Source organism: Pristis pectinata, chromosome 3, assembly GCF_009764475.1.
Source record: "Pristis pectinata isolate sPriPec2 chromosome 3, sPriPec2.1.pri, whole genome shotgun sequence".
Lineage (NCBI taxonomy): Eukaryota > Metazoa > Chordata > Chondrichthyes > Rhinopristiformes > Pristidae > Pristis > Pristis pectinata.
The window spans coordinates 121,339,613-121,364,474 of NC_067407.1; the positions used below are offsets into that span (position 1 = coordinate 121,339,613).

Consider the following 24,862-nt stretch of genomic DNA (forward strand, 5'->3'; position numbering starts at 1 on the left):
ATTTTCAGGCCATGAATTAGTTATTTTTGAAACCAGTTCTTTCTGTCAACAGGAAATCAAGGTGAAGACCCAGGTGCAGGAACACCACCAAGGTTGAAGGTGATGGAAGATAAGCTGAAACATTGGCATTTAAATGATGACAAGGCATGGGTTTTAAATGCTTTAAATTGTTTGGGGAACAGCTGTGCCACAGTTTTGAGGTCTTGAGGAAACATTACTGGATCATATTACAAAAAGGGTTATAAGATTATTTTTTCCTTTCTACTAGTAACAGCTTGTACAGATCTGTGTTCTGCACAAAATTCCCTCTACCTCATTGCAAGGCAGCTTGGGATAAATTTCTGCACTAATACTGTACATAAACACAAGAACCCCATGCTTCTCTTGTTCTTACTTTCTTTTTATGGAAGCCCAAGCAACATAAAAGAGTTAATCCCAAACTCCTTACAGCCCATACAGTCCAACTGCAAAGTTGAGTGACACTGGAGCACATAAAAAGAATAGAGAAAGGAGATCTTAATAATTTTAACTGAAAGTGCAACCACATAACAAAAGGACTTAAGTATTAACTAATAAAAAGTAACTTTGGCCTTGATTTTCAGAAACAGTTCTTTGAAGAGAATGGTTATACATGGATTAATCTTCCAGGTATATTATCAGAGGGAGAATTGTGGAATAGAGGGATATCTGCAGAGATCCTGCAGTGGAAGAGTGGCAGAACACCTAGGCACAATCTTATAAATAGCCACTTCCCTGGGAATTCTGAACATATTCCTAACTTACAGAAGGAAGGAGACCCTATGATCATCTGCTAGAGTTCAGGGGCTCTACTTCTGTGAAAAGATGAAACAGATGGATCAGATTACTTCCCTTATCTGCATTTACTTCTACGATCTTTGGGAACCAGTCAGTTCAGTTTGGGAACCAAAGATCTACGATCTTTGGGAACTATAATAAAGATTGAATAAAAGATAATCAATGCTGCATGAACCACACTTGGAACATTAAATATAAACAGCACTTTATGAAACTTTCCTCTCAGACTCTATTGCAAATTAAGGTTCTCTCACAAGTATCTTAGCCGTGGTAGATTCCTGAAGGCTTCTTGGTCAATTTTCACCAGGTGCTTTGTATTCTGAATTGAGCTGGAAAAAGGAAGATGAAATAAATTTGAATTAATGGACCAATAAATGATAGAATGAGCATTATTAAAATGTAGCATGTAAGAATCTGATTAATTAATGGCTTAATTGTACATAAGTGATCTTTGGTTTGAAAATACAGTTAATTAGGACAAAATAAGAAAAGCTCTTAAATGCTTCTCCCACTATTCACATTGAATAACTGCGCCCTGACCCCTCAGCTGCAAGTATTAAAATTTTGTTTGATGATCTGCAGTCGCCTCCAATACCTCATCCAACTGTCCACGCTTTAGATATGAGCCCAAGCCCTAGGCATGAGCCAAGCCTCATCCTGCCATAACTAAATGTCCACACATGTATATCTTGCATCGAAAGTTGGTGAACTGTTATCAAGCATGAAAATACTGACTGATTTTTAACCTTCCTTAATTGGGGAAATGAATCAGTTCTGGAATCCCTGCAAGTTGCTCCACTGACTCAACTCAGATCCGGAATCAAACCTGGAACAAACGAGGACACTACTCAAAGCTTTAAATAACCAAGTAACTCAGAGAACTACCTCTGAAATTTAATTGTGATTCAGTAATCTCAATGGTGACAAATGCCACAGGCCATTATTTTCTTCCTAATCACTTCAAACTTCAAAGCTTCATGCCAGACCTTGTGTGCATTCATGCCATTTGTTTGTGCCAGACCTTGTGTATGTGTGCCAGAAATCATCTGTTGATTCCAAAAGATGTCGCAATGCATCAAGCAAATAAATCTAATTTATACAAAAATTAAAGGAGTAAGGGTTTTGCTGATCTCCTGCAGTATTCCATTGGGAGATCATCAAAGTATACCAGAAGATGACAGAGACCTAGCTGAGTTAGATTTCAGCCATTCCTGAAGTTCATCTCTTTGTAAACCGCAGTTATACCTAACGCATTTTGTTAGATAAATGACACTAAAAGGAGGGCAGCGAGAGACAGGCACTCATGCCCAGAGTTCCTGCTCTATCGGCTAAATTGGAACCATGCCATTCAGTGTACGTACCCAATGTAGACTGCACTGGAAATGATCTAAATCCTTGAAGACATTATTTTATTTAAATACAAAATTCAAGTTCAGGAGCCTTTATGCAGTTGGTGAGAGATAGTGGAGATTTTGCCTTTGTGGAGCAGGCATAAAGGAGCAAAATAGTTTGTCTATTTTCTCCTTGCTGTAAAAATGCTCTGCCACTAATGTGATTAACTGGCTGATCACCTCAGGTGGGCAACAGGCAAATGCTGGGATCACCTGAGGATCAAAGCTAGAAATCGGGCTAATTTTCTCTAAAGACAAAATGGCTTTCATTTTGCCTTCTAGCCCCTTTTTTGTTCACCCATTACAGAGTTATAGAAGCAAAATTTCCCCTCTGTGCTGTAAGATTTGGCAGATTGTGCTATACTTTCTGAAACTGCCAAGAACTTGGCCACCAACAGCATGTTAATCAAGAAACCTCTTGCAATTCAGTTCAGTCTGGTGGAGATAGTTGTTTAAGTCCCAGACAGCGCATCCCAAGCATTTGCACAGGGTTTATATATTCCACCATCCACCCTACATACTGCCATGGTATATTTGGCACCCATTTGTCTTTCATGGAAAATGCTCAAGAACCATTGAAATTATAATTTTTCACCACTGTGTAAATATCCTAGAAATCGATACTAACCAATGTGGAAACACCTTCACATGGGCCGTATGCTTCCAAGAGAAGGCACACAGTTACATCATCAGAGCCAGTAAATGCAGGCTCTTTGGTCTCCATGCAAAAAGGTCTAGAAGTTCCAATGCATCCTTGTGGCTGAACTAACTAGGTCTAGAAGCCAGCCACCAATGACTATTTCATGCATTGGTTACCCCGTTTCAAAGTTCAGTTGAGTCTAAGGCCTTGCAACTGATTGGAAAATTACAGACAGAAAAAGAATGGCAGCACATCCTTTATTTTCCAGTCCACTTTATTTTTCACTGAAATTGAATAAGGCAAAAAATGGTATAAAGAAATTTTGGTAAGAGAGCAATTTAGTGGTTTTTAATGGTACGTTCTCTTTAAAGCTTCATACTGATTTTAATTTTAAAATATATTTTGCAACTTACTCCAAGAATACAAGTAGCCTTATTACGATATCTTTATGGTTTCTGTCAGTAGCATGATAGAAGAAATGAAATCTTAACCTTGGCCAGACCAGGAAGCTACCAGAGCTGTAAGTTAGCACTTCATTAACTGTTCATTTATAATAATGGTTTTGAGCTGAAAATCTATTTTGCATTAATACTCTAATAATAAAAAAATGATTTGCATGCCCTTTCTTTTCCTTTCAAAGACTGACCTTTCAATGGAGATTCTCACCATGGAGATGGTGAAGCAGGTTACTAGAGCGTCTTAGCTGAAACCTGTGACCAAAGCTTAACATAAAGATGTGCTGAGAAAATAAGGGCCTAGAACCAGAAAATAAATCATCTTGCAAGCACAAAATGTGCATTAACTGATTTGCAGATGATTCTGGAAGAGCTAATGCCAGTTGTTAATAGTGAATGTGTTCATGGATGTGAGATTGTCACAAAAGCAAGCACTGTATAGCATCCACCTTGCGCAAATTACACTAACAGTTGTGCAAAGCACAAAATTTATCTCCAATAGGCTTTTCAACCAATATATGTCTGGATCACGACTGGTGCTGTTGACTCACAGAAGAACCAGCTTTTAATGCTAGGGAGACTCAAACTGATTGTTATTTACAGAGTCAGACCATTTCTCTGACAGTGAAAGGCAGAGTGCTGCACATCTCTCTGCAAAACACAACTCAAGTAGATTGACAGACTTGGATCTCAATCATCACACCCCCAGGTGGCTTCAGCAGATTCCCTGTCAAAATTAAACAAACTAAAATACCAGAAGAAACACTGCAATAAGAGAATTTGTTCCATGTTTGTTGGATCAGAAATAAATAAAACAGGAGAAATGCACCTGATAAAAGAGGTGACACCCAACAATTCTCCACCTTTCCTCATGTCCCTGACCTCAGGAAGTAGCCTTTATAAGGTCACTCTTTCAGCTACAGAGGGGTGTTGGCAAGTAATGACTGCATGTTACAATGATGGGAGGGAGTAACAGAGTTCTCCCGGTGGGACAGAGGAACCAGTGCAGGCTTCTGAAGAACTACGTGTGTAGAGGCAGCTTCTCTTTGCTAATGGCACTAATTGTCTGAATGCATGTGAGCACTGTTTTATGAATGCCTGTACATTTGTCAGCATGCATTCAAACAGTGCTCACATGCATTCTGACAATTAGTGCCATTAGCACTCCTATGTGTCAATGCAAAGTTGACCAAAGATTAAGGGTTTCCCTATTTTCCACTTCTGGTTATCTTAGCCTGCAATGCAGCAGTGAACAATGAAGTGTTATATGTGGCATTTGCCAGCCGAGATAGCCTGTAAAGATGCTGATGCATTCCAGAGGGTTAAAGTGACCCTGTCTTTGAAAGCAGTTCAGGCCTTTGAGCTTGCTGCTAATTGAGAATTGTTTGTCACCTTTGAAAACCACACTATGTAGATTCCATGAAGGAGTACGCTAATACTTATTGGATCTACACACATTGTTCTTCAGAAGCCTGTACAGGTTCCTCAGTTTTCCTTGGAGCTGAGGAGGCTGAGAGGGTACCTGGATTAAATATACAAAATTATGCGGGGTATAGCTGGGGTAGAGAGTAGGAAATTTTTCCCATAATTGGTCTGTCCAAGACCAGAGGGTACAGATGTAAGTAAGAGGCGGAATGTTTTGAGGGGATCTGAGGAAGAATTCTTTCACCCAGACAATGGTTGTAATCTGGAACTCACTGCCTGAGAGGGTGGTGGAGGCAGAGACTCTGACAACATTTAAGAAGTATCTAGACAAGCACTCGAATCACCATGGCATCGAATGCTACAGGCTGGGTGCTGATAAATGGGATTACTATAGATTGGTACTCGATGGTCAGTGTGGATATGGTGGGCTAAAGGGTCTGCTGCATTTGACTCCAATATCTTCCAGTGATAGTACATCTTACTGTCAGGCATGGGAATCTGAAATTAGTAGAGAATGAAAATCAATCATGTGCCTAATGTTAAATTTAAATGCTGCCACCTTGACAGTTCTAATTCATGTCTTTAACCACCCACAGTGCCTTCACTCATCACAAAGGAAGTGCAACAGGACATGAAAGGACCCTCAAAGGTCACTCAACATGAAAGTACACCTTCACAGGATTTGTGCCCATCATAACCACAGCTCAGATGGGATTCTAGTACGAAAGATAATTGGGTGGCCTTCACTTTACAGAAGAGCAAAAGAAGAAACCATAGCAGAAAATCTATATCTTTTGACACAGAACTTCCCAAGCTCTGTTAAGCTGAACACAGAGGTTGTACTTCAGAAGCCACCAAAGAAGAGGATACTACTGGAGCAGTGTGCATGCCTGCAGAGAGATGGGAAGAAGAGGATACCACTGCAGAGAAATGGGAGGTAGTCACATTGAGCTAGAGTGGCATGATGTTGTACACACTAAGAAAGTGCCTTTGAACATTGAAAGAGTGGATATCCACATAGAGCACTAATTATGGTAGGTACGGCCTAATGCAAGTTGCAAGGCATCACAGCATTAGCAATACCTTTGCTGATGAGGTCAAAGTACAGTACACAAGTGGTCATCTACAAAGTTTAGAAATTGAACTGCAAAGTTGACAATCGTAGCTCCAGTGCTTACAAAGTTACATCCTCTCAGTTTAAAGTTTTTGAACAAAGCGGTCCAAAAATTCGTGTGAAAAAGCAGCTGTGAGGTTGCAGTAAATATTGATGGATTTGCTCTTCACATCTTCAGCCCTCTCTCCTGCCGCTTTGCTTTCACTGCTAAGCTCAGGAAGCAAACTAGTATCATATTGAAGTTAGCAGCCTGCCTCTCCTGGGTGAGTTGTTTCCAGGCATCCTGGCACACTTGAGTTAGATGTGAAAGTTGGCAGTTGGACAACTTGTCAGTCCACTTTCAGTGTTTTTAAACTTTCACATGCCCAAAGGAGCTAAAATTCAATTCTTGTTCTTGACTCCTTTAATCACAATAGTTTCAAGGTTAAATTAGTTTGGCATTTGCAAAATGATAATATTTACAACACCACTTACAGTTCCACCAAGTCCTGAAGATCAACAAAAGCTTGAGTCTCAATTCTCTCCAAGGAATCACTCTGAGAAATATCACTGAAAAATAAGAAACAACCAGTGTAATCAATTATTCCATGGATTGGGGAATTGTAAAACTGTAGAATTATAAAATTATTTTCTCACTCTACCAGTAGGGTGAAACTAGGTCTATGAATTGAGATTTTCACCTGGACTCTTTTACGTGAGGTTGACATTGACATCAACAATGGGGTCACACTGCAGTCTCATCCTTACCGTTTCACTTCTTTATTGCTCCCTTCCAGTAAGTACATCATTCGCATCCAGCACTGGATAAGTATTTCCTTAACTGAATATTGGGAGGATTGAAGCTGCTGTCTTTAGTAATCTTCACAAACTCTGTACCATGGCCACCTATTACATCCCTGTCAGCAATATCCAAACCTGATCCAGTTTAAGATTGCAGTGCTGGTGTTGAACATTACCTCAAAGTGACCTTCCATCATTGTCATGTCTAAGTCTGCAATGTCCATAACTTCCATAACAATGCCTAACCCTATCCCTGGCTTACGTGATCTGCTGCTGAAACCCTACTCATGCCTTTGTTACCTCCGACCTTGAAGCCTGTCTTCTCTCATTCTAACCCCTGTAAAATTGAAGCCATCCAAAATTATACTGCCAAAATCCTAATTTTTGAACCAAGTTGCATTCACCTATAACCCTAGTGACGGCAGACCTAGATTGGTACCTGATTAAGTAACATATCAATTTTAAAATTCTCATCTTTAAACTAGTCAGTTTAGCGCTTGCATTCATGATTAATTATTCAGGTTCATCTGCTTCACCACAACCGCATGGCAGGCAACAGGTGCTTTTGTAATATGTGAAACCTCGGTAGGTTCCAAATATTGTGAAGTCATCACTATTGAAAGCTAGTCTCTTATTTCAACCTCAGCTGGTTGTGCTGCATTTGTGGGAAGTGAAATGGAGTTAATGTTTCAAGTCAAAGACCCTTCATCACAAGGGCTTCTCTTTCCACTGACGTTGTCTGACCTACAGAGTATTTCAAGCATTATCTAATGTTATTTTAGATTTCAAGTACCAGCAGTTCTTTTGACTTTCACTTATTCACCTCACTGTTTGTAGAACACCAAGCAGTGCAAAGATCTGATCAAGTTTTGGAACTGTAGCTTTCATAGATATAGAATTGACTATTTCTACTTTGGAGAATGTACTATAGAGTTATACAGCATGGAAACAGGCCCTTCAGCCTAACTGGTTGTTACCAACTACAAGTAAATCACCATCAGACTGCAGGGTTGTAAAATCAATATTAACATTGAACCATTGCCCTTTTACTAATTCTGATATTTGTATTAGTGATTGTAGGTTTAATGTCATAATTGCTTGACAAGATAGGTATTATCGATTTTTACATACAACTAAACAATCTATTCCTGGGAACCTGACCATTTCCTGTGACAATTAGTTTTCATGATCTCTTGATGGCCTTCATGAGCAATGCCCATAATGTAACTCCCACAAAACCTGAGGTAGGTGCAAATATGACTTCATCACAGGCTTTGTGCAAGTCTTACAGTTTATGTGCAATGTCATGAGAGGATGTTATTTCTGTAATGTGTTTCCATTTTTGTAACTGAACTGACATGCACAGTGAAAGAGCCACATCTTGCTTTACTGCAGCTTTGATTTTGCTCAGTGTCATAGTTTTGAGCACTGCATTCATGCTTACACAACGTACATCCAATTTGACAACCTCTTCATGATGACAAATGGGTCTACCTGTAGGTGAAGGATGGCACAAAATGTAATCAGCAAGATGTAACTTTCCCAAACTGAGATCATACTGTTGGGGCTTAAGTATTAACTACTTGATGTGACTGAGCAGCTTGCCGTTAAGATTGCAAGACAGACGAACTAGTGCCTCTTTGGTAGTCATAAGATTAAAACTATTACCTAGGTACAGATGAACATGTAAGATGCCCCAAGTTACGGCAGGTGTTTCTTGCTCTAGCTGTTAATAATACTTCTCCAAGGGCATTAGTAAAAGACTTGATAATCAGCATTTGATTCTATTTTTCTCCGCCAGAATAGAACCAAGACCAACTGTGTTTGTGTCTACATTGAATAGCTTTTTCTGTGTATAGTATGTGGTAGAACAGCTAATAGTTAAACATAGTTGGATCAAATGATCTGCAGATCTGAGAGTTTTTTTTGTTTTTTCAGGATGTGCTTACTTACTGCCCATCCCTAATTGCCCACTCTTCATTCCATGCTACACAATTCCTCCAATACCATGAGCTCTTGTGCACTAGCCTTTTATGTGCCACCTTGTCAAAACCTTATGCTTTGACTTTTTACAATTTTAACTTTGGATTCACTTTCTGCCACACACCTTTGCTTATCTTTTCTGTCCCTTTCTGCCATGCTTTGATTTTCATTCTCTCCTTCACTGTTCCGTGCCATTGCTCTCTCATTTCCTTTTGATTTATTCAACTAGAACCTTCCCCACTCAAATTAGTTCAAAGCCCTTTGTATAACCCTATTTACGTGAGAGGAAGCTGAGGTGGATCATTCACTCAGCACTTCTGGCTGAACATGGCTTTAGTCCATTCCCATTTTGTTGATGCTTTCTTTATGCTATGCAAGGAGCTGACGATGTAACTAAATAAGTACTGAATCCATGCAGTAAGTGAACTTTATGGACATTTGAAGGTTGTTCAGCATTGCCAATGGTTGGATTTGCTTTTGATCTAGCTAGACACCACCACCCTTACAGATATGAATAAAGAATTTGACACTGTGTTCATTGAACAATCATTTGTCTCTATTCAGTGTGAGACTAATCTTGAAATGATAGAAACATGCTTCAAGTCACATTTGAATTATTCCCACTTTGCTTTCTGCCTAATAGCCAATTCTCAATCCATATCAGCATATTACCCCCAACTCTATTTGCTCTAACCTTATTAGCCAATCTCCCATGTGCAACTGCACTAAAAGCCTTCTGAAAGCCAAATGTGCCACATCCACTGGTTCTTCCTTATCTATCCTACTAGTTACATCATCAAAGAACTCCAGTAGATTTGTCGAATATGATCTTCCTTTCATAAATCCATACCAACTCTGCTCAATCCAATTATTATTTTTCCCAAGGAGTTCAGTTATTACATCTTTTATTATAGATTCCAGCATGTTCTTCAACTACTGATGTTGAAGTAGCAAGTGGTTCCATTTCCTTCTTCCTTAAATAGAGGCATCACATTTGTTAACTTCCAAACCATAGGGGCTATTCCAGAATCTGTAAAATGTTGGAAGGTGATAAGTAGCACATCCACCATCTCACAGCCACCTTAGATCATTGCATCCTTGGGATTTATCAGTTTTTGGTTTCGGCTATTACTTAGTACATTTTTGTAAACCAATACTTGTTTCATTCAGTTCTTAGACCTCTGGCTCGCTGGTATTTCTGGCAGGTTTATTGTATCTTCTTCTGTGAAGACAGGCACAGAGTAGTTGCTAATTCATCTGCCATTTCCTTATATCCCATTATAAATTTTCCTGTATCTGACTATAAAGGAACAATATTTGCCCTCATTAATCTTTTCCTTTTTACATACCTATTAAAGCTCTTATAGTCTATTTTTATGCCTCTTCCCAGTTTACTTTCATATTTTATCTTCCTTTTCTTTATCAATTCCTTGGTCCTCTGCTGAACTCTAAAATGCTCATGATCCTCAAGGCCTATTGCTACTTGTGGCAACTTTAAGCCTCTTCACTGGATCTATCTATCATTTCTCCTGCCAGCCAGTGATGCACCGTTTTTGTTCCTTAAAGGAATATAATTTCTTTTGTGAATTATGCATTATTTCCTTAACTACTGGTCATTACTTGTCTGCCTGTCAATGTATTTTTCCAATCAGTCACAGCCAACTCTTCCCTCAGACCTTTATAGTTTTAGTCTTATAGATTTAAATTTCAGATTGAACTGACATCATTTTCAAACTTATTATGATCACTTCATGCTGAAGGCCCCTTTACAACATGATTATCAACTTAACCCGATCTCATTGCACAGAATGAGATCTAAAAGCACCTTTTCCCTTATCAGTTGTTTCGTCCTTATGTGACAGAATGTATTTGTCACATGCACCACATTTTGCTGTGAGATGAAATATGCAGTCAGTGCAGAGTTTGCTACACATCCATTAGATGCAGGTGACACTGTTCCATAAATATCTTAGAATTCTTCACCACCACAGCATAAAAAGAGTGCTCCTTTTCCCTTTTAATCTAGAAAATCATCTTGTATACATTCCATGAATTTGTCTTCCATCTTCTTGCTGCTAACTGAACTCGCGTAGATATATATATATATATAAAAAAACACACACCCAATTATATACACCTCCAATTTTCTGCTTGGTTAAGGAGCCAATGGTGCAAAGCTATCATCCAGAGGATTATGACTGAATGCCTCCAAGTCAGAATCCTGCCTATAGGTGCTCAGCAACACAATGACAATTTGGGGGCCTATAAATAACTCCTACAAATGTTTTCAAATTCTACTCACAGCAGTATCCTGTGGACTTTTTACATCAATTGTACAATGATCTGAAAGTGACAATGATCTTCTTAACCCAAGCAGCTCAGGCAGCTTGATACTATTTTCATGGGCTTTCCAGCCTACCATGTCCATGCTGACCTTTTTGCCCATCTATGCTAATCCCATTTGCCTGCATTAGTACCATATTCTTCTATGCCTTGTCTACTTAAGTTTCTGTCTAAATTCCTCTTAAATGTAGTAATTGTATCTGATTCTAGCACCTCCTCTGACAGTACCAGGTATCAACCATATTTGGTTTAAAAAATCTTACCCCTCAGATTCCCTTTAAAACTTCTTCCTCTCACCTTAAACCTATACCCTCTTGTTTTTTTCTTTACTCCTACCATGGGGAGAAGATGTTGACCATCTATTCTATCTTCTATTAAGTCAGACTCAGCCTCCTTTGCTCCAGGGAATTATACCATGTACAATTTTGGTCTCTTTATCTCAGAAAGGATTATCTGCCATGGAGGCAGTGTAATGAACATTTAATGGACTGACCTTTGGGATGAGATAGTTGTCCTGTGATACAAGGGAGAGGTTAAAAATAAAATAGATGTGATTTGAATGAAGCATAAGGTTCTGAAGGGGTTTGAAAAGTGAGTAGGAAGATGAGAGCACTTCACTCAGCTCTGGAGCATCTGGACAGCAAGGACACATACGTTAGACTATTGTTTATTGACTACAGCTCTGCCTTTAATACAATAATACCAAGCAAGCTTGTCACCAAACTCCGAGACCTTGGACTCAACACCTCCCTCTGTAACTGGATCCTTGACTTTCTAACAAACAGACCGCAATCAGTGAGGACAGGCAGCAATTCCTCCGGCACGATTATTCGCAACACTGGTGCACCTCAAGGCTGCGTCCTCGGCCCTCTACTCTACTCCCTATACACTCATGACTGTGTGGCCAGATCCTGCTCTAACTCCATCTACAAGTTTGCAGATGATACCACCGTTGTAGGCCGTATGTCAAACAGTGATGAGTCGGAGTACAGGAAGGAGATAGAGAGCTTAGTGGAATGGTGTCATGACAACAACCTTTCCCTCAATGTCAACAAAACTAAAGAGCTGGTCATTGACTTCAGGAAAAGGGGTGGTGTACATACAGCTGTCTACATCAATGGTGCTGAGGTCGAGAGGGTTGAGAGCTTCAAGTTCCTGGGAGTGAACATCACCAACAACCTGTCCTGGACAAACCACGTGGATGCCACGGCCAAGCTCACCAGCACCTCTACTTCCTCAGGAGGCTAAAGAAATTTGGTTTGTCCCCTTTGACTCTCACCAACTTTTACCGATGCACCATAGAAAGCATCCTATCAGGATGTATCACGGCTTGGTATGGCAACTGCTCTGCCCAAGACTGCAAGAAGCTGCAGAGAGTTGTGGACACAGCCCAGCGCATCACGGAAACCACAACCCCACCCACCCGGGACATTCTCTCTTCTCTCCTCTTCCATCGGGTAGAAGATACAGGAGCCTGAGGGCACGTACCACCAGACTTAAGGACAGTTTCTACCCCACAGCGATAAGACTATTGAACAGTTCCCTTATACAATGAGATGGACTATGACCTATGACCTCATGATCTACCTTGTTGTGACCTTGCACTTTATTGCACTGCACTTTCTCTGTAGCTGTGACACTTTACTCTGTACTGTTATTGTTTTTTTTACCTGGGTACTACATCAATGCACTCTGTACTAACTTGATGTAAATGCACTGTGTAATGAATTGACCTGTAAGATTGGTTTGTAAGACAAGTTCTTCACTGTACCTCGGTACAGGTGACAATAATAAACCAATACCAATACCAATAGGTTGTTACCCTCGACTGGAAAATCTGAAACTGGGGGCATAATCTCTGGATAATGCATCAGATATGTAGGACTGAGGTCAGAAGGAAATTTTTGACAAAGGGTTATAAATCTTTGGTATTTGCTTCCCGGGGAATGGACGTCCAGCTGAAATCAATAGATGTTTGTAATTCAGGAGAATTGATGGATACGAGGATGAAGTGGGAGAGGAGTACAGATTGCAGTGGATTCAAAGAGCAAAGCGGTCTGTTCCTGCTCCATTTTCTTGTCTTGATTTCCCTCCTTAAACCTCCCCATCTCTCTTCCCTCCGTTAAGATAAAACCCTCTCTTTTGGACCAATCTTTTGTTCATCTGATCTATTGTGCTGGGTCACTCAGACGACCAGCTGCAGTGCATGTTTCAGAACATTCTGGATTTCCATGCCCTTGCACTATTGCACAGAAGTATTAAATGTGCTGAGGATCAAATGGCAGCATTTCTGACCTCCAGCCTTAGCTTTACACACAAACAGGGCTCATGCAGGTGAATGGACAAACCGACCTTCACTGAAATGTATGTAAAGTTATTTGTTTTGTTTACTTTCTGTAAATTAAACATAGAACACTACAGCACAGTATAGGCCCTTCAGCCCACGACGTTGTGCCGACATTTTATCCTGCTCTAATATGTCCACTATGTCCACTTGAAACTTTAGGAGAAAATTTATAGCCCTTTCAAAGCTGGTAAATTTGAGGAAATTTGCTTTTCCAGTGGAGTACTTTGTCATGTTGATGAGAGGTAACAACCTCAGCTGAAGTTCTGCTGTATCATCATCATCAACAACTAATATGCAATTAGCACAAAAGAGCAATTAAACTTGGGTATACCTGCTTAAACCGTTACTTGCACAAAAATCAACCTGATCTTCTATGCTGAAATTTAACATAATGTTGTTATTTCCATTTTTTTCTGTTGAAGAATTTTCAGGCTGCTCTGAGTCATCTAATTTTATATTTTGATAGACAGTATCATGCTTGCTTATCTGACTCAAGGTGTTCTGGTCTTACATGCAGCAGTACTTGGTGTTCAAACTGAGTGGTTAGACATAGCTCTTTGAATATAATTATCTGGACAAAAGTAAGATAGATTTTTTTTTCTATATTAAGCCTTATCTGGTCATGCACACAGCTGCTTTTAAGATAGTTCAGATCTAAGCATAGAATTCCAGTGACCCAAAACCACATTCAACAATCCCCAGGCACAGAATTCTTATTATCCAAAGTACACTTCATTCCTTCTGAATGTATACCGCTCTAATGGACAGAACTATTTCTCATTCAAGCCCTCAACATAAAATTCCTATTGATTATATTTTCATTTCTACTTCATTATACTGAATTAAAGGTGTACTAAGAATCTTGTTATTCTTCCTTCAATATAACAATAACTTCCTAGCTATTCATATTGTGAATTCCTCAGGTTCCTTCCATTCCTACTTTACAGAATCTCTTTGTAAAAAGACACTCTCCAATTACTATTAGGAAGAATTCACTACATGAATAAACTTTCCTGCAAATCTCTGAGCAGCTGTTTCCAATATGATAAAGGTAGTACAACCACCATTAGAGATTAATGGAGATTTAGGTGATATCAAGTCTCGGATCTTCAAAGGATAAGCAAGCTATGAATCTGAAAAGCAGGAGAAGGGAAATTACCATTGGAAAGATGGTGAGATGTTGGGTACTGTTGAGAGCTTGATGCCCTTGTAGACAACATCCTGTGAAACAAGCAATTGGGAAGGTAAACAGTATGTTAGGTTTCTTATGAAAGGATTTGAATAAGGAGTATCAAGTCTTACTCCAATTGCTTCTTGGTGAGACTGCACCTGGGGTACTGTGTACTTAGTTATGTAAGTCTTAGTTAAGTAAGAATATATTTGGCATTTAGGGAGTAGAGTGAAGATTCACGAGGCTGGTTCCTGGGATGGCAAGTTTAGCATATGAGGAGCGTCTAAGCCTGTATTCTCTAAAGCTCAGAAGAATCAGAGGACATCACATTGAACCTCAGAAAATTCTTACAGGGTTGACAGGCTAATGCAAGGAGGAATGTTTCTCTGGTTGAGCTACACTCTCAGAATAAGGGATAAACTGGTTAGGACTGAGATGAAGAGAAATTTCTTCACTCAGATGCTGATGAATCTTTGGAGTTCTGTACCCCAGAGTACTGTGGACATTCAATCATTAAGCTCATTCCAAACAGAGATCAATAGATTTCTGTTATTGAGGAAATCGAAGAATATTGAGATAGTGCAGGTGGAAGGTCAGACATGACCTTAATAAGTGGCAGAGCAGGCTCAAAGGGTTCAATATACTCTGTGCTCCTGTTTCTTATGTTGTCCAGTGATTGACTGAATGGAACTAGATGATTGTGAGATGAAATTAGCAGGAATGCATGTCCGTGTGCCTTTGCTCATGCATGCAAGTGTTTGTAGTATTTGTCATTTGTTCATTACAAGGATAATAGAGCCCCAGAGAAGCTACAAAGTTGCTCAGAAGACAATTGCGACATCAGAAATAAGAGAAAAGAAAACCAGGCTTCATTCCAGAAAGCAAAAGCAAATGTTGAGGTGACCTAGCTGTTTTCTGATGAAAAATGGCAAAGTTGATCCCAGTAGATTGTTCTTTGTGGTAAAGGATTCAAATACAAAAGGAACAGCTTGCTTTCTTAGTTACTTACGTTTTCCAGTCAAGAACGAAATAATCCCATTTGCAATTAGGGACTTGGTGAACCTACACTCAAATGCTTTATCAGTTCTATTGTACACAACAAGTCCTGCAAGATAACTTACATTTCCATTCCTTTGGAAGACTGAGGCTTTAAAGCTGCTACACCTTAAGAACACATCTCAGTTGGTGCCCCAATATGCAACACCTTGCAATGACTCCATCTCAGCCAGAGTGGGTAAGGCATCATATTAAGTCACTACCTCAGTGAAGGTGTGAATGTTGGGAGTTGGGTAGAGAAAAGGGACCATCTCTCTGGGGAAGATAGAGCGGAGAGTGCCGGAAAATAACGAGCGAGGTTTTTTTTTCTCTTTCTAGCGTTCGGGACAGCGGCGAGTGACTGCGCAGGCGCGTGACTTCACTCGGAAGCGCGCGGGCGATTTAAAAGTTGGAGGTTCGCCTTCAGTTTTCTTTCCAGCGACGAGAGAGCGGAGAGTGCCGGAAAATAATGAGCGAGGTTTTTTTTTTCTCTTTCTAGCGTTCGGGACAGCGGCGAGTGACTGCGCAGGTGCATGACGTCACTCGGAAGCGCGCGGGCGATTTAAAAGTCGGAGGTTCACCTTCAGTTTTCTTTCCAGCGACGAGTGACTGTGCAGGCGCGTGACATCACTCGGAAGTGCGCGGGCGATTTAAAAGTCCGAGGTTCGCCTTCAGTTTTCTTTCCAGCGACGAGAGAGCGGAGAGTGCCGGAAAATAACGAGCGAGGTTTTTTTTTCTCTTTCTAGCGTTCGGGACAGCGGCGAGTGACTGCGCAGGCGCGTGACGTCACTCGGAAGCGCGCGGGCAATTTAAAAAGCAGACGAGCATACCCAGCGGGCAGCGTCGGAGCGGGCAGCGGAGTGTGAGGGAGCAGAGTGGGTTAGGCTTTGGCTCAACGGGCTTCGGCGAGAGCGGGAAAGAGGCGAGATTATAGAGAGGGGGTAAGTTATTAGTGTAGTTTAGTTGATGAGCTCAGTGATATTCAGCAGTATGCATCTGGGATTCGTGTTGTGTTTGGAGTGTCAGATCTGGGGCCCCTGGGAGACGACCAGACTCCCTGATAACTACATCTGCGCAAAGTGCACCGAGATGCGGCTCCTCAAGGAACAGATTGAGAGTCTGGAGCAGCAGCTGGATGACCTTCAGTTGGTTAGGGAGAGCGAGCAGGAGATAGACAGGAGTTATAAAGAATATGTAGACAGCACCTCAGTGGCGGTCCCCCTCAAAAACCGATATCTCATTTTAGATTCGGTTGGAGAGGATGACTTCATAGAGGAAGACCTCAGCAGCCAGGACCTTGGCACCGTGTCTGGTACTGTGGTCCAGCAGAGGAAGCGAAATGCAGTGGTTATTGGGGATTCGATAGTAAGGGGTACGGATAGCAGATTCTGCGATACCGACAATGAGTCTCGGATGGTGTGTTGCCTCCCTGGTGCCAGGGTACGGGATATCACGGACCGTGTCGAGAATATTCTGAGAGGGGAGGGTGAGCAGCCAGAAGTCTTGGTACATGTAGGTACCAATGATGTAGGTAGAAAAAGAGAAGAGGTCCTGAAGGAGGAATACAAGGCATTAGGGAGAAGGTTGAGAAGTAGGACCTCAAGGGTAGTAATCTCAGGACTACTACCCATGCCACGTGTCAATGACAGGAAGAATAGAAAGCTCTGGCAGTTAAATGCGTGGCTGAGTGACTGGTGCAAGGGGCAGGGCTTCAGATTCTTGGATACCTGGGACCTTTTTTGGGGGAGGCAAGACCTATTTGCTAAGGATGGGTTGCACCTAAATTCCAAAGGGTCCAATATCCTGGCGGGAATGTTTAATTTAGTTGTAGGGGAGGGTTTAAACTGATCTGGCAGGGGGATGGTAACCAGGATGCTAGGTTACAAGATGCTAAGGTGAGGGAGGAAGTGTATAGAAATGAATCCATTGAGGATGGCAAGAAGGACAGGCAGGTGATAAGTCAGGATAATTTACTGAATAATAGAAGTGCAACAAATCAGGATGTTAGGATACAGAATGTTAGGATCGGGGATGAGGATGTTAGGATACCGAATGTTAGGATAGGGGATGAGGTCTACAGGAACATGTCTAAGATAGTAGGTAGCGAAGATAGTAAGAAGGATGGACAGGTAGAAAGTCAGGATAATCTGCTGAACAATAGAAGTACAATAAAATCAATAGCAGATACCAGTCTAAACGTACTATATTTAAATGCACGTAGCATCAGGAATAAAGTAGATGACTTAGTGGCACAACTACAGGTTAATAAATATGACATCGTTGCAATCACTGAGTCGTGGCTTCATGATGGATGTGATTGGGAACTGAATGTCAAGGGGTACACAGTGTATAGGAAGGACAGGCGGGTAGGCAGAGGGGGAGGTGTGGCCATGATGGTTAGTAGTGATATAAAATCAATAGAAAGGAAGGACATTGGGTCAGAGGAAATGGAATCCTTATGGGTGGAGCTAAGAAATAGCAAGGGTAAAAGGACAATAGTAGCAGTCATATGTAGGCCCCCTAACAGCAGTCAGGAAGTGGACCATAAGTTGCAGATTGAGATAGAAAAAGCGTGCCAGAGTGACAATGTGAGGGTAATTATGGGGGATTTTAACATGAAGGTGGACTGGGAAATCCAGCAAGGCGGTAGAACTCAGGAGAGTGAGTTTGTGGAATGTCTAAGGGATGTTTTTCTGGAGCAACTTATTGAGGAGCCCACCAGGGGATCGGCTGTTTTGGATTGGGTGCTGTGTAGTGAACCCGAGGTGATTAGGGAACTAAAGGTAAAGGAACCACTGGGAACAAGTGATCACAATATGATTGAGTTTAGTTTCAAGTTTGAGAAGGAGAAGCTGATAACTGGTGTATCGATATTTCAGTGGAATAAGGGAAATTACAAAGGTATGAGAGAAGAGTTGGCCCAAATTGATTGGAGGAGTAAGTTAGCTGGAGGGATGGCGGAGGAGAAATAGAAGAAATTTCTACAGGAAATAAGGAAAATGCAGGATAGATATATTCCAAGAAAAAAGAAGGTTTTGAATGGAAAAAAGGCACAGATGTGGATAACGAGGGAGGTGAAGGATAAAATAAAAGCAAAAGGGGCGGCGTACAAAGTAGCAAAAATTAGTGGGAAAACAGAAGATTGGAAAGTTTTTAAAAATCTGCAGAGAGAAACTAAGAAGGTCATTAGGAAAGCAAAGATGAGTTATGAAAGGAAGCTGGCGGACAACATTCGGAAGGATTCTAAGAGCTTTTTTAAATACATAAGGAATAAAAGAGAGACACGGGTTGACATAGGACCAATTGATAACGGTGCAGGAGGTATTATAATGGACGATAGTGAGATGGCAAGGGAATTGAATGAATATTTTGCATCGGTCTTCACCGTGGAGGACATAAGCAATGTGCCGGTTAGTCAGGAGTCTCACGAATTGGAACTGAGTTCAGTTGAGATTACTAGGGAGAAGGTGCTAGGAAAACTAAAGGGGCTTAAGACTGATAAGTCTCCCGGACCGGATGAGGTGCATCCCCGGGTTCTGAAGGAGGTGGCTTTAGAGATAGTGGAGGCATTGGCGATTATTTTCCAGGAATCGATAGATTCTGGCATGGTTCCGGAGGACTGGAGGGTAGCGAATGTAGTTCCGTTGTATAAGAAAGGTGGGAGGCAGCACAAAGGAAATTACAGACCTATTAGTCTGACGTCAGTGGTGGGAAAATTATTGGAATCTATCCTCAAGGAGGAGGTTACCGAATACCTAGAGGCGCAAGGCAAGATTGGACCTAGTCAACATGGTTTTGTGAAGGGGAGGTCCTGTCTGACCAACCTATTGGAGTTTTTTGAAGAAATCACAGGTAGGGTGGATAAGGGAGAGGCGGTAGACATTGTGTATTTAGACTTTCAAAAGGCCTTCGATAAGGTGCCTCACAAGAGACTGATTAATAAGATGAGAGGTCATGGAATTATGGGTAGGATAGCAGAATGGGTGGAGCAGTGGCTGGTTGGCAGGAAGCAAAGGGTGGAAATAAAAGGATCTCGTTCTGGTTGGTTACCGGTTACTAGTGGTGTGCCGCAGGGGTCGGTGTTGGGGCCGCTCCTTTTTACCTTGTACATCAATGATTTGGATGATGGAATAAATGGTTGTGTGGCTAAGTTTGCGGATGACACCAAGATAAGTGGAGGAGTAGGGAGCATAGAGGAAATAGAAAGGATGCAGAGGGACCTAGACAGTTTAGGAGAATGGGCAAGGAAATGGCAGATGAGATTCAATGTTGAGAAATGTGCAGTTGTACACTTTGGAAGCAGAAATAAGCGGGTAGATTATTATCTAGAAGGAGAGAAGATTGAAAGTACGGTAGTACAAAGGGACTTGGGGGTACTTGTACAAGATACCTTAAAAGTTAACCACCAGGTTGGATTGGTGGTAAAGAAAGCGAATGCTATGTTGGCATTCATCTCGAGAGGTATAGTGTATAAAAGTAAGGAAGTGTTGATGAGGCTCTACGGGGCACTAGTGAGGCCTCATTTGGAATAGTGTGCGCAGTTTTGGGCCCCACATCTTAGGAAGGATGTGCTGACGTTGGAGAGGGTTCAGAGGAGATTTACGAGAATGATTCCGGGAATGAAAGGGCTTACGTATGATGAGCGTTTGTCGGCTCTTGGACTGTACTCACTGGAGTACAGAAGGATGAGAGGGGACCTCGTAGCGACATTTAAAATGTTGACAGGAAAGGATAGAGTAGATGTGGCTAGACTGTTTCCCTTGGTGGGCGAGTCCAGGACCAGAGGGCACAATCTTAGAATTAGAGGGTACAGTTTCAAGACAGAGATGAGGAGAAATTTCTTTACCCAGAGGGTGGTGAAATTGTGGAACTCCTTGCCACGCACAGCAGTGGAGGCCAGATCAGTGGGGGTGTTCAAGGAGGAGATAGACAGATATCTAAATAGTCAGGGTATCAAGGGATATGGGGATAAGGCTGGAAAATGGGATTAGAATAGTTTTTTTTCCCCACCCCATTTCTTTTTCCCTTTTCCTTGGAGCAGACTCGATGGGCCAAATGGCCTGCTTCTGCTCCCTTGTCTTGTGATCTTGTGAAGATCATCTACTGCCCTGAGAATTCTTAGTCACCTCTATACTGGATCATACTGTTCTTTCCAGTGTAGTCTAGAGCACAGTTAGCCCAAGGCAGTGCACTGCTCCTTGCACAGGGCCTCTCCCATTGTAACTGGCTGGCTACACCATCAGAATGACTCTGACAGCTGATGTGGCCCACCTTAACAATTGCCAAAGCTGATATTTAAATTGTGTGTTTTTGATATTCACAAACACTCCAAGTCACTCAAGCCCTGTTAAAAATAAAAGTATCAAAAAAATAAAAGTATCATTTTTTAAACCAAAAACATCTGAACATTTAAAAACATTTAACATCAACCTAAAACATTAGTTCTCTTTCTCTCTCTCCACAGATGTTTCCTATTAGTTAAGTGCTTGTAATTTTAATTCAATATAATTAAGTAAAGTGGAAAAGATAATAACCAATTGGAATATTACAGAGGGAATTTGAATGAAAGGTAGATCTGTCTATCAGAAGTGTATGCCGTCAGAATATATTGTAAATACTGACCAACTTTTGTGATTTTCTTTACTTTGAAAAACATTTCAACCAATTTAGTTAAATCTAGTCAAAAGCTTTACTTATCTTTTCCTGGCAGCTGGTTTCTCCTGCTCTTTTCAATTGGCCAGTAGGTGGGTTCAATTGGCTCCACGAGGAGTCTACCAGCACAGTACAAGTGTCCTGTGGGTAGAGCTCTGATTTAGAATTGCCAGTATTGCCAGAGGCAGGATAGGCCTCTCAGCCCTTCAAGCTTGCTCCACCATTTAATAAGTTCACGGTTGATCTGAATTTAAGCTCAATTCTACATTCCAATTTATCCATGGTAACATTTCATTCCCCTACTTATCGATAATCTGTCTACCTCTCCCTTAAAATATTCCAAAACTCTGCTTCTCCTGCCCTAACAGAAAGATTCATGACCCTCAGAGAAAAAATTTTGCTTTATCTCTATCTTAAACAGGCTACCACATATTTTTATCTATTCCTATATCCAAATTTTTTTTTCAAATTACCTTTAATATTGAAAATTGTTCCCTGTTTAAGAGAATTTGGACTTTTGTGAGCACTTGTTATGATGAAAGCAACGTTAATTTGAATTGCCTGTAATGGAGATGAAAGTATTTTTCACTTTGCCGAAATGGTTGCATATCACAAGAGAAATCCAATAGATATAATCTTGAGCAAACTGGCAACTGCACCACAATCAGGGCTTGCTTTACATAAAAGCTCATGGAACATTTCTCTAATGTTGAATGCACTGAGTAAATGATATTTATGAACCATCCATGATAAAGCATCAGTGATGATTAATTATACATCCATTACACAAATCAATTACAGATTCAGTGAATAACAATCTAAATGCATCTAAAATATTTAGCCATTTTATTTTAATGCCTAAATAATGCACATTTAAAACCTTCAATGCAGAAAGCATCCCAGAAAACAAAATTTGACAATGAGCCATATCAGATAAAGGCCATTGATGAGGGCAGCAAATAGGCTAAAGTAGAGGCAGAGGTGAGCAACGTTAAGGAACTGAAATAATATGGTTTTAGTGATGGCAAGGATAAGGAGTTAGAAGCTCAATTCTGAGAGAAAGTAGGATATTGAGATATTATTTATGAATGATCAGATGCACAGTGACAGAGTGGTTGAGAAGGGCAGCATAATCAGAGGTAACAACACTTGTGATGAAAATTAATGACCTTAGTCTAATCAGTGTTCATCTGTAGCCAAGTGCAACTCATCCAAAACTTGATTTCTGACAAGCAGTAATTAAGAAATGCAATTAAGATGTAGAGTCACTGAACAAGTGGAAGTAAAATCAGTGCTGAAATCAATGAGGTGTAGAACATAGATGAAGAATAGAGAGAATGAATGGACTGTAGGAGCAAGATGACAGGGTGATAAAAGAAGTCAATGGAGATGTAAAAATGTAACCAAGAAAACGTAATTCCTTAAAGTCTATTATGAAATTTAGGTAGAAATGCATGTAGGTTTAATACTTAATACAAAATGCCACATATTCAAATTTAGAATTCAACTTTATTAAACTTACATTCTTATAATATCACTAAGTCCTTCAAAAGAATGTCTTTGGATCTTTTTCAGTGGCAGGTGAGTAAACCTCCTGGGAACAAAAGAAAATATGAATGTCAGTTGGTGTAACGAGATGTAGCTAAGCAGATTTCAAGAAAATCAAACGTGTGCAGATATTTGGCGTCAGGCATAACCCTTTCACTCTGTGCAAGTCTGCTGTTCCACAGCGTTTAAGCAGCCTGGAAAACCATAGGTGGCCACTTTATATCAAGGACAATCCACTGATGCTGTGATTATTCACCCCATTGATCAACCCATGCACATATGCACAGCTTATGATAAAAGCCACTAACATAATATGAATTAAGTTAGATCAGATCATTGGTATGCTGAAATAAACTTTTGCTGTCAAGACCACTCTGAAGTAATCAATAAGTATCATAATTTGTAGTGGTTACTTGCATGTTGCATAATTATGAGCGCACAGCTTGATCCACAAGCTATATGATGAGTACATGCAGAGGATAGGAACAGGGCAAGGGGAAGGAGGAATAGGGAGGAGGAAGAGATAGGAAGGAGGCAACCTAGACACTCTGTCTGGCTGGTGTGGGTCTGTAAACAACTCAATTGATTGCAAGATCAGTAAACACAATGTATTTATACAATGTATTTCAGCAGTAAAATTATGATGATGATGGTCCTAGTAAAATCTGAAAAACACTTTTCCTAAGTGAAAGATTGACATGACTTTAGAAACAGAACAAAGCTTAGTGTCAAGTGATTCAGATTAAATAAAAGGATGCAATTTTCTTCTTTCGTTGAACCAAAATTTCAATGCCACAAAAAGAATCTGATTTTGTTGCAATGGGCGTTTTAATTTTGATATTTGAAAACAAATCTGTGGGTAAAGAAAGAATTCATCAGATAAACAAGAGATTAAAACTCCTGTCTGATTAATGGATTTTAACTGCCTTGTTAGTTCTTATAAAATGCTAACAATCATTGGAAATGTTATTGGTGGCACAGTTGTTCAACAACACCTGTCTCACAGTTCTGACATCTTAGGCTTAATCTAGACCTTGAGTACTGTCTGTGTGGAGTTTGCATGTTCTCCTGATAGTGACTATTTGGGTTTCCCCTGGGCACTCTGGAGCCCTCCCACTCTAGAGATGTGTTGGTTGGTAGGTTAATTTGGCTGTTGTATATTGCCCCTATTGCAGGTGTGTGGTAGGAGTATCAGGGTGTCTGCGAGAAAGGGGAATGTGAGAAGGAAAAGTGAGATTAGTGTAGATGGTGCTTGATGCTGACCTGATGGGCTGAAGGTCCTGTTGCCATGCTCTACGACTCTAGTCATGACTAATCAGATGCCAGTACTTTAAAGAAAAATTTGGATGAAATATTTGTCTCCCAAATCTGTGGCAATAATTTCTCCAAATCTATAATCAAATCTGTTCATTCATATTTATGCCCCTGTCACAGTACTGGAACAACTGTAAGTTATAAATGACATGCTTTACGGGGTGGGGGGGGGGAGGGGGAGAAGGAAATGGTGAACAGAGGGAGAGATACCCTGGGTGAACTGGTGGGAGTGAGAAAGGAACACATGGGGAGTGGGCTACCTGAAACTGGAAAGGTCAAAGTTCATGCCATTGGGCTGTAGGTGGAATATGAGGTGCTGTCCTTCTAGTTTGTGTTTAGTCTCACTACGGCAGGAGAGAAGGCCAAGGTCAGACACATTGATGTGGGAACAGGAAGGGGAGATGAAATGACATGCAAACGGAAACTGTGTCTATCTGTGTCTTAGTTCACCCCAGCTGAAACCATCAACTATGCCTGTTACTTCTAGATTGCCTATTCCAATTCACTTTAAAAGCAAAATACTGCAGATACTGGAAATGTGAAATAAAATTAGAAAATGCTGGAACTACTCAGCAGGTCAGGCAACACTACTGGAGGGAGACATGGAAGAAGCGTTTCCAGTGGGTGACTTTGTGAACTGGAAAGAACTGGGGAAGAATTAGAAATGAAACAAGTTTTAACATGCAGAAGAATGGGAGGAGGGGCAGAGCTCCTTACAAGCTTCCTGTTAAGCTTTTGATAACTTGTCCTAATAAATTGCCATGTGATCCGGAGTAAAATTTTGTTTGACAGCACTCCTGTAAAGTGTCTTGTAAGTTTTACTAATTAAAAGTAGCTATACTAGTGTA

The 24,862-nt window shown here is 40.7% G+C and overlaps 1 protein-coding gene across 1 annotated transcript in view; it reads right to left on the reverse strand.

The window, feature by feature from the left end:
- LOC127568013 (lutropin-choriogonadotropic hormone receptor-like) overlaps positions 1-24,862 on the reverse strand; it is an 88,569-nt gene that overhangs the window by 34,762 nt on the left and 28,945 nt on the right. The window contains exons 2-4 of the mRNA XM_052011259.1: positions 22,675-22,746; positions 6,316-6,390; positions 1,071-1,145 (exon numbers count right to left, since the gene is read on the reverse strand). Of these exons, the coding sequence (XP_051867219.1) occupies positions 1,071-1,145; positions 6,316-6,390; positions 22,675-22,746 (222 nt within the window). The remainder of the gene's footprint in view (positions 1-1,070; positions 1,146-6,315; positions 6,391-22,674; positions 22,747-24,862) is intronic.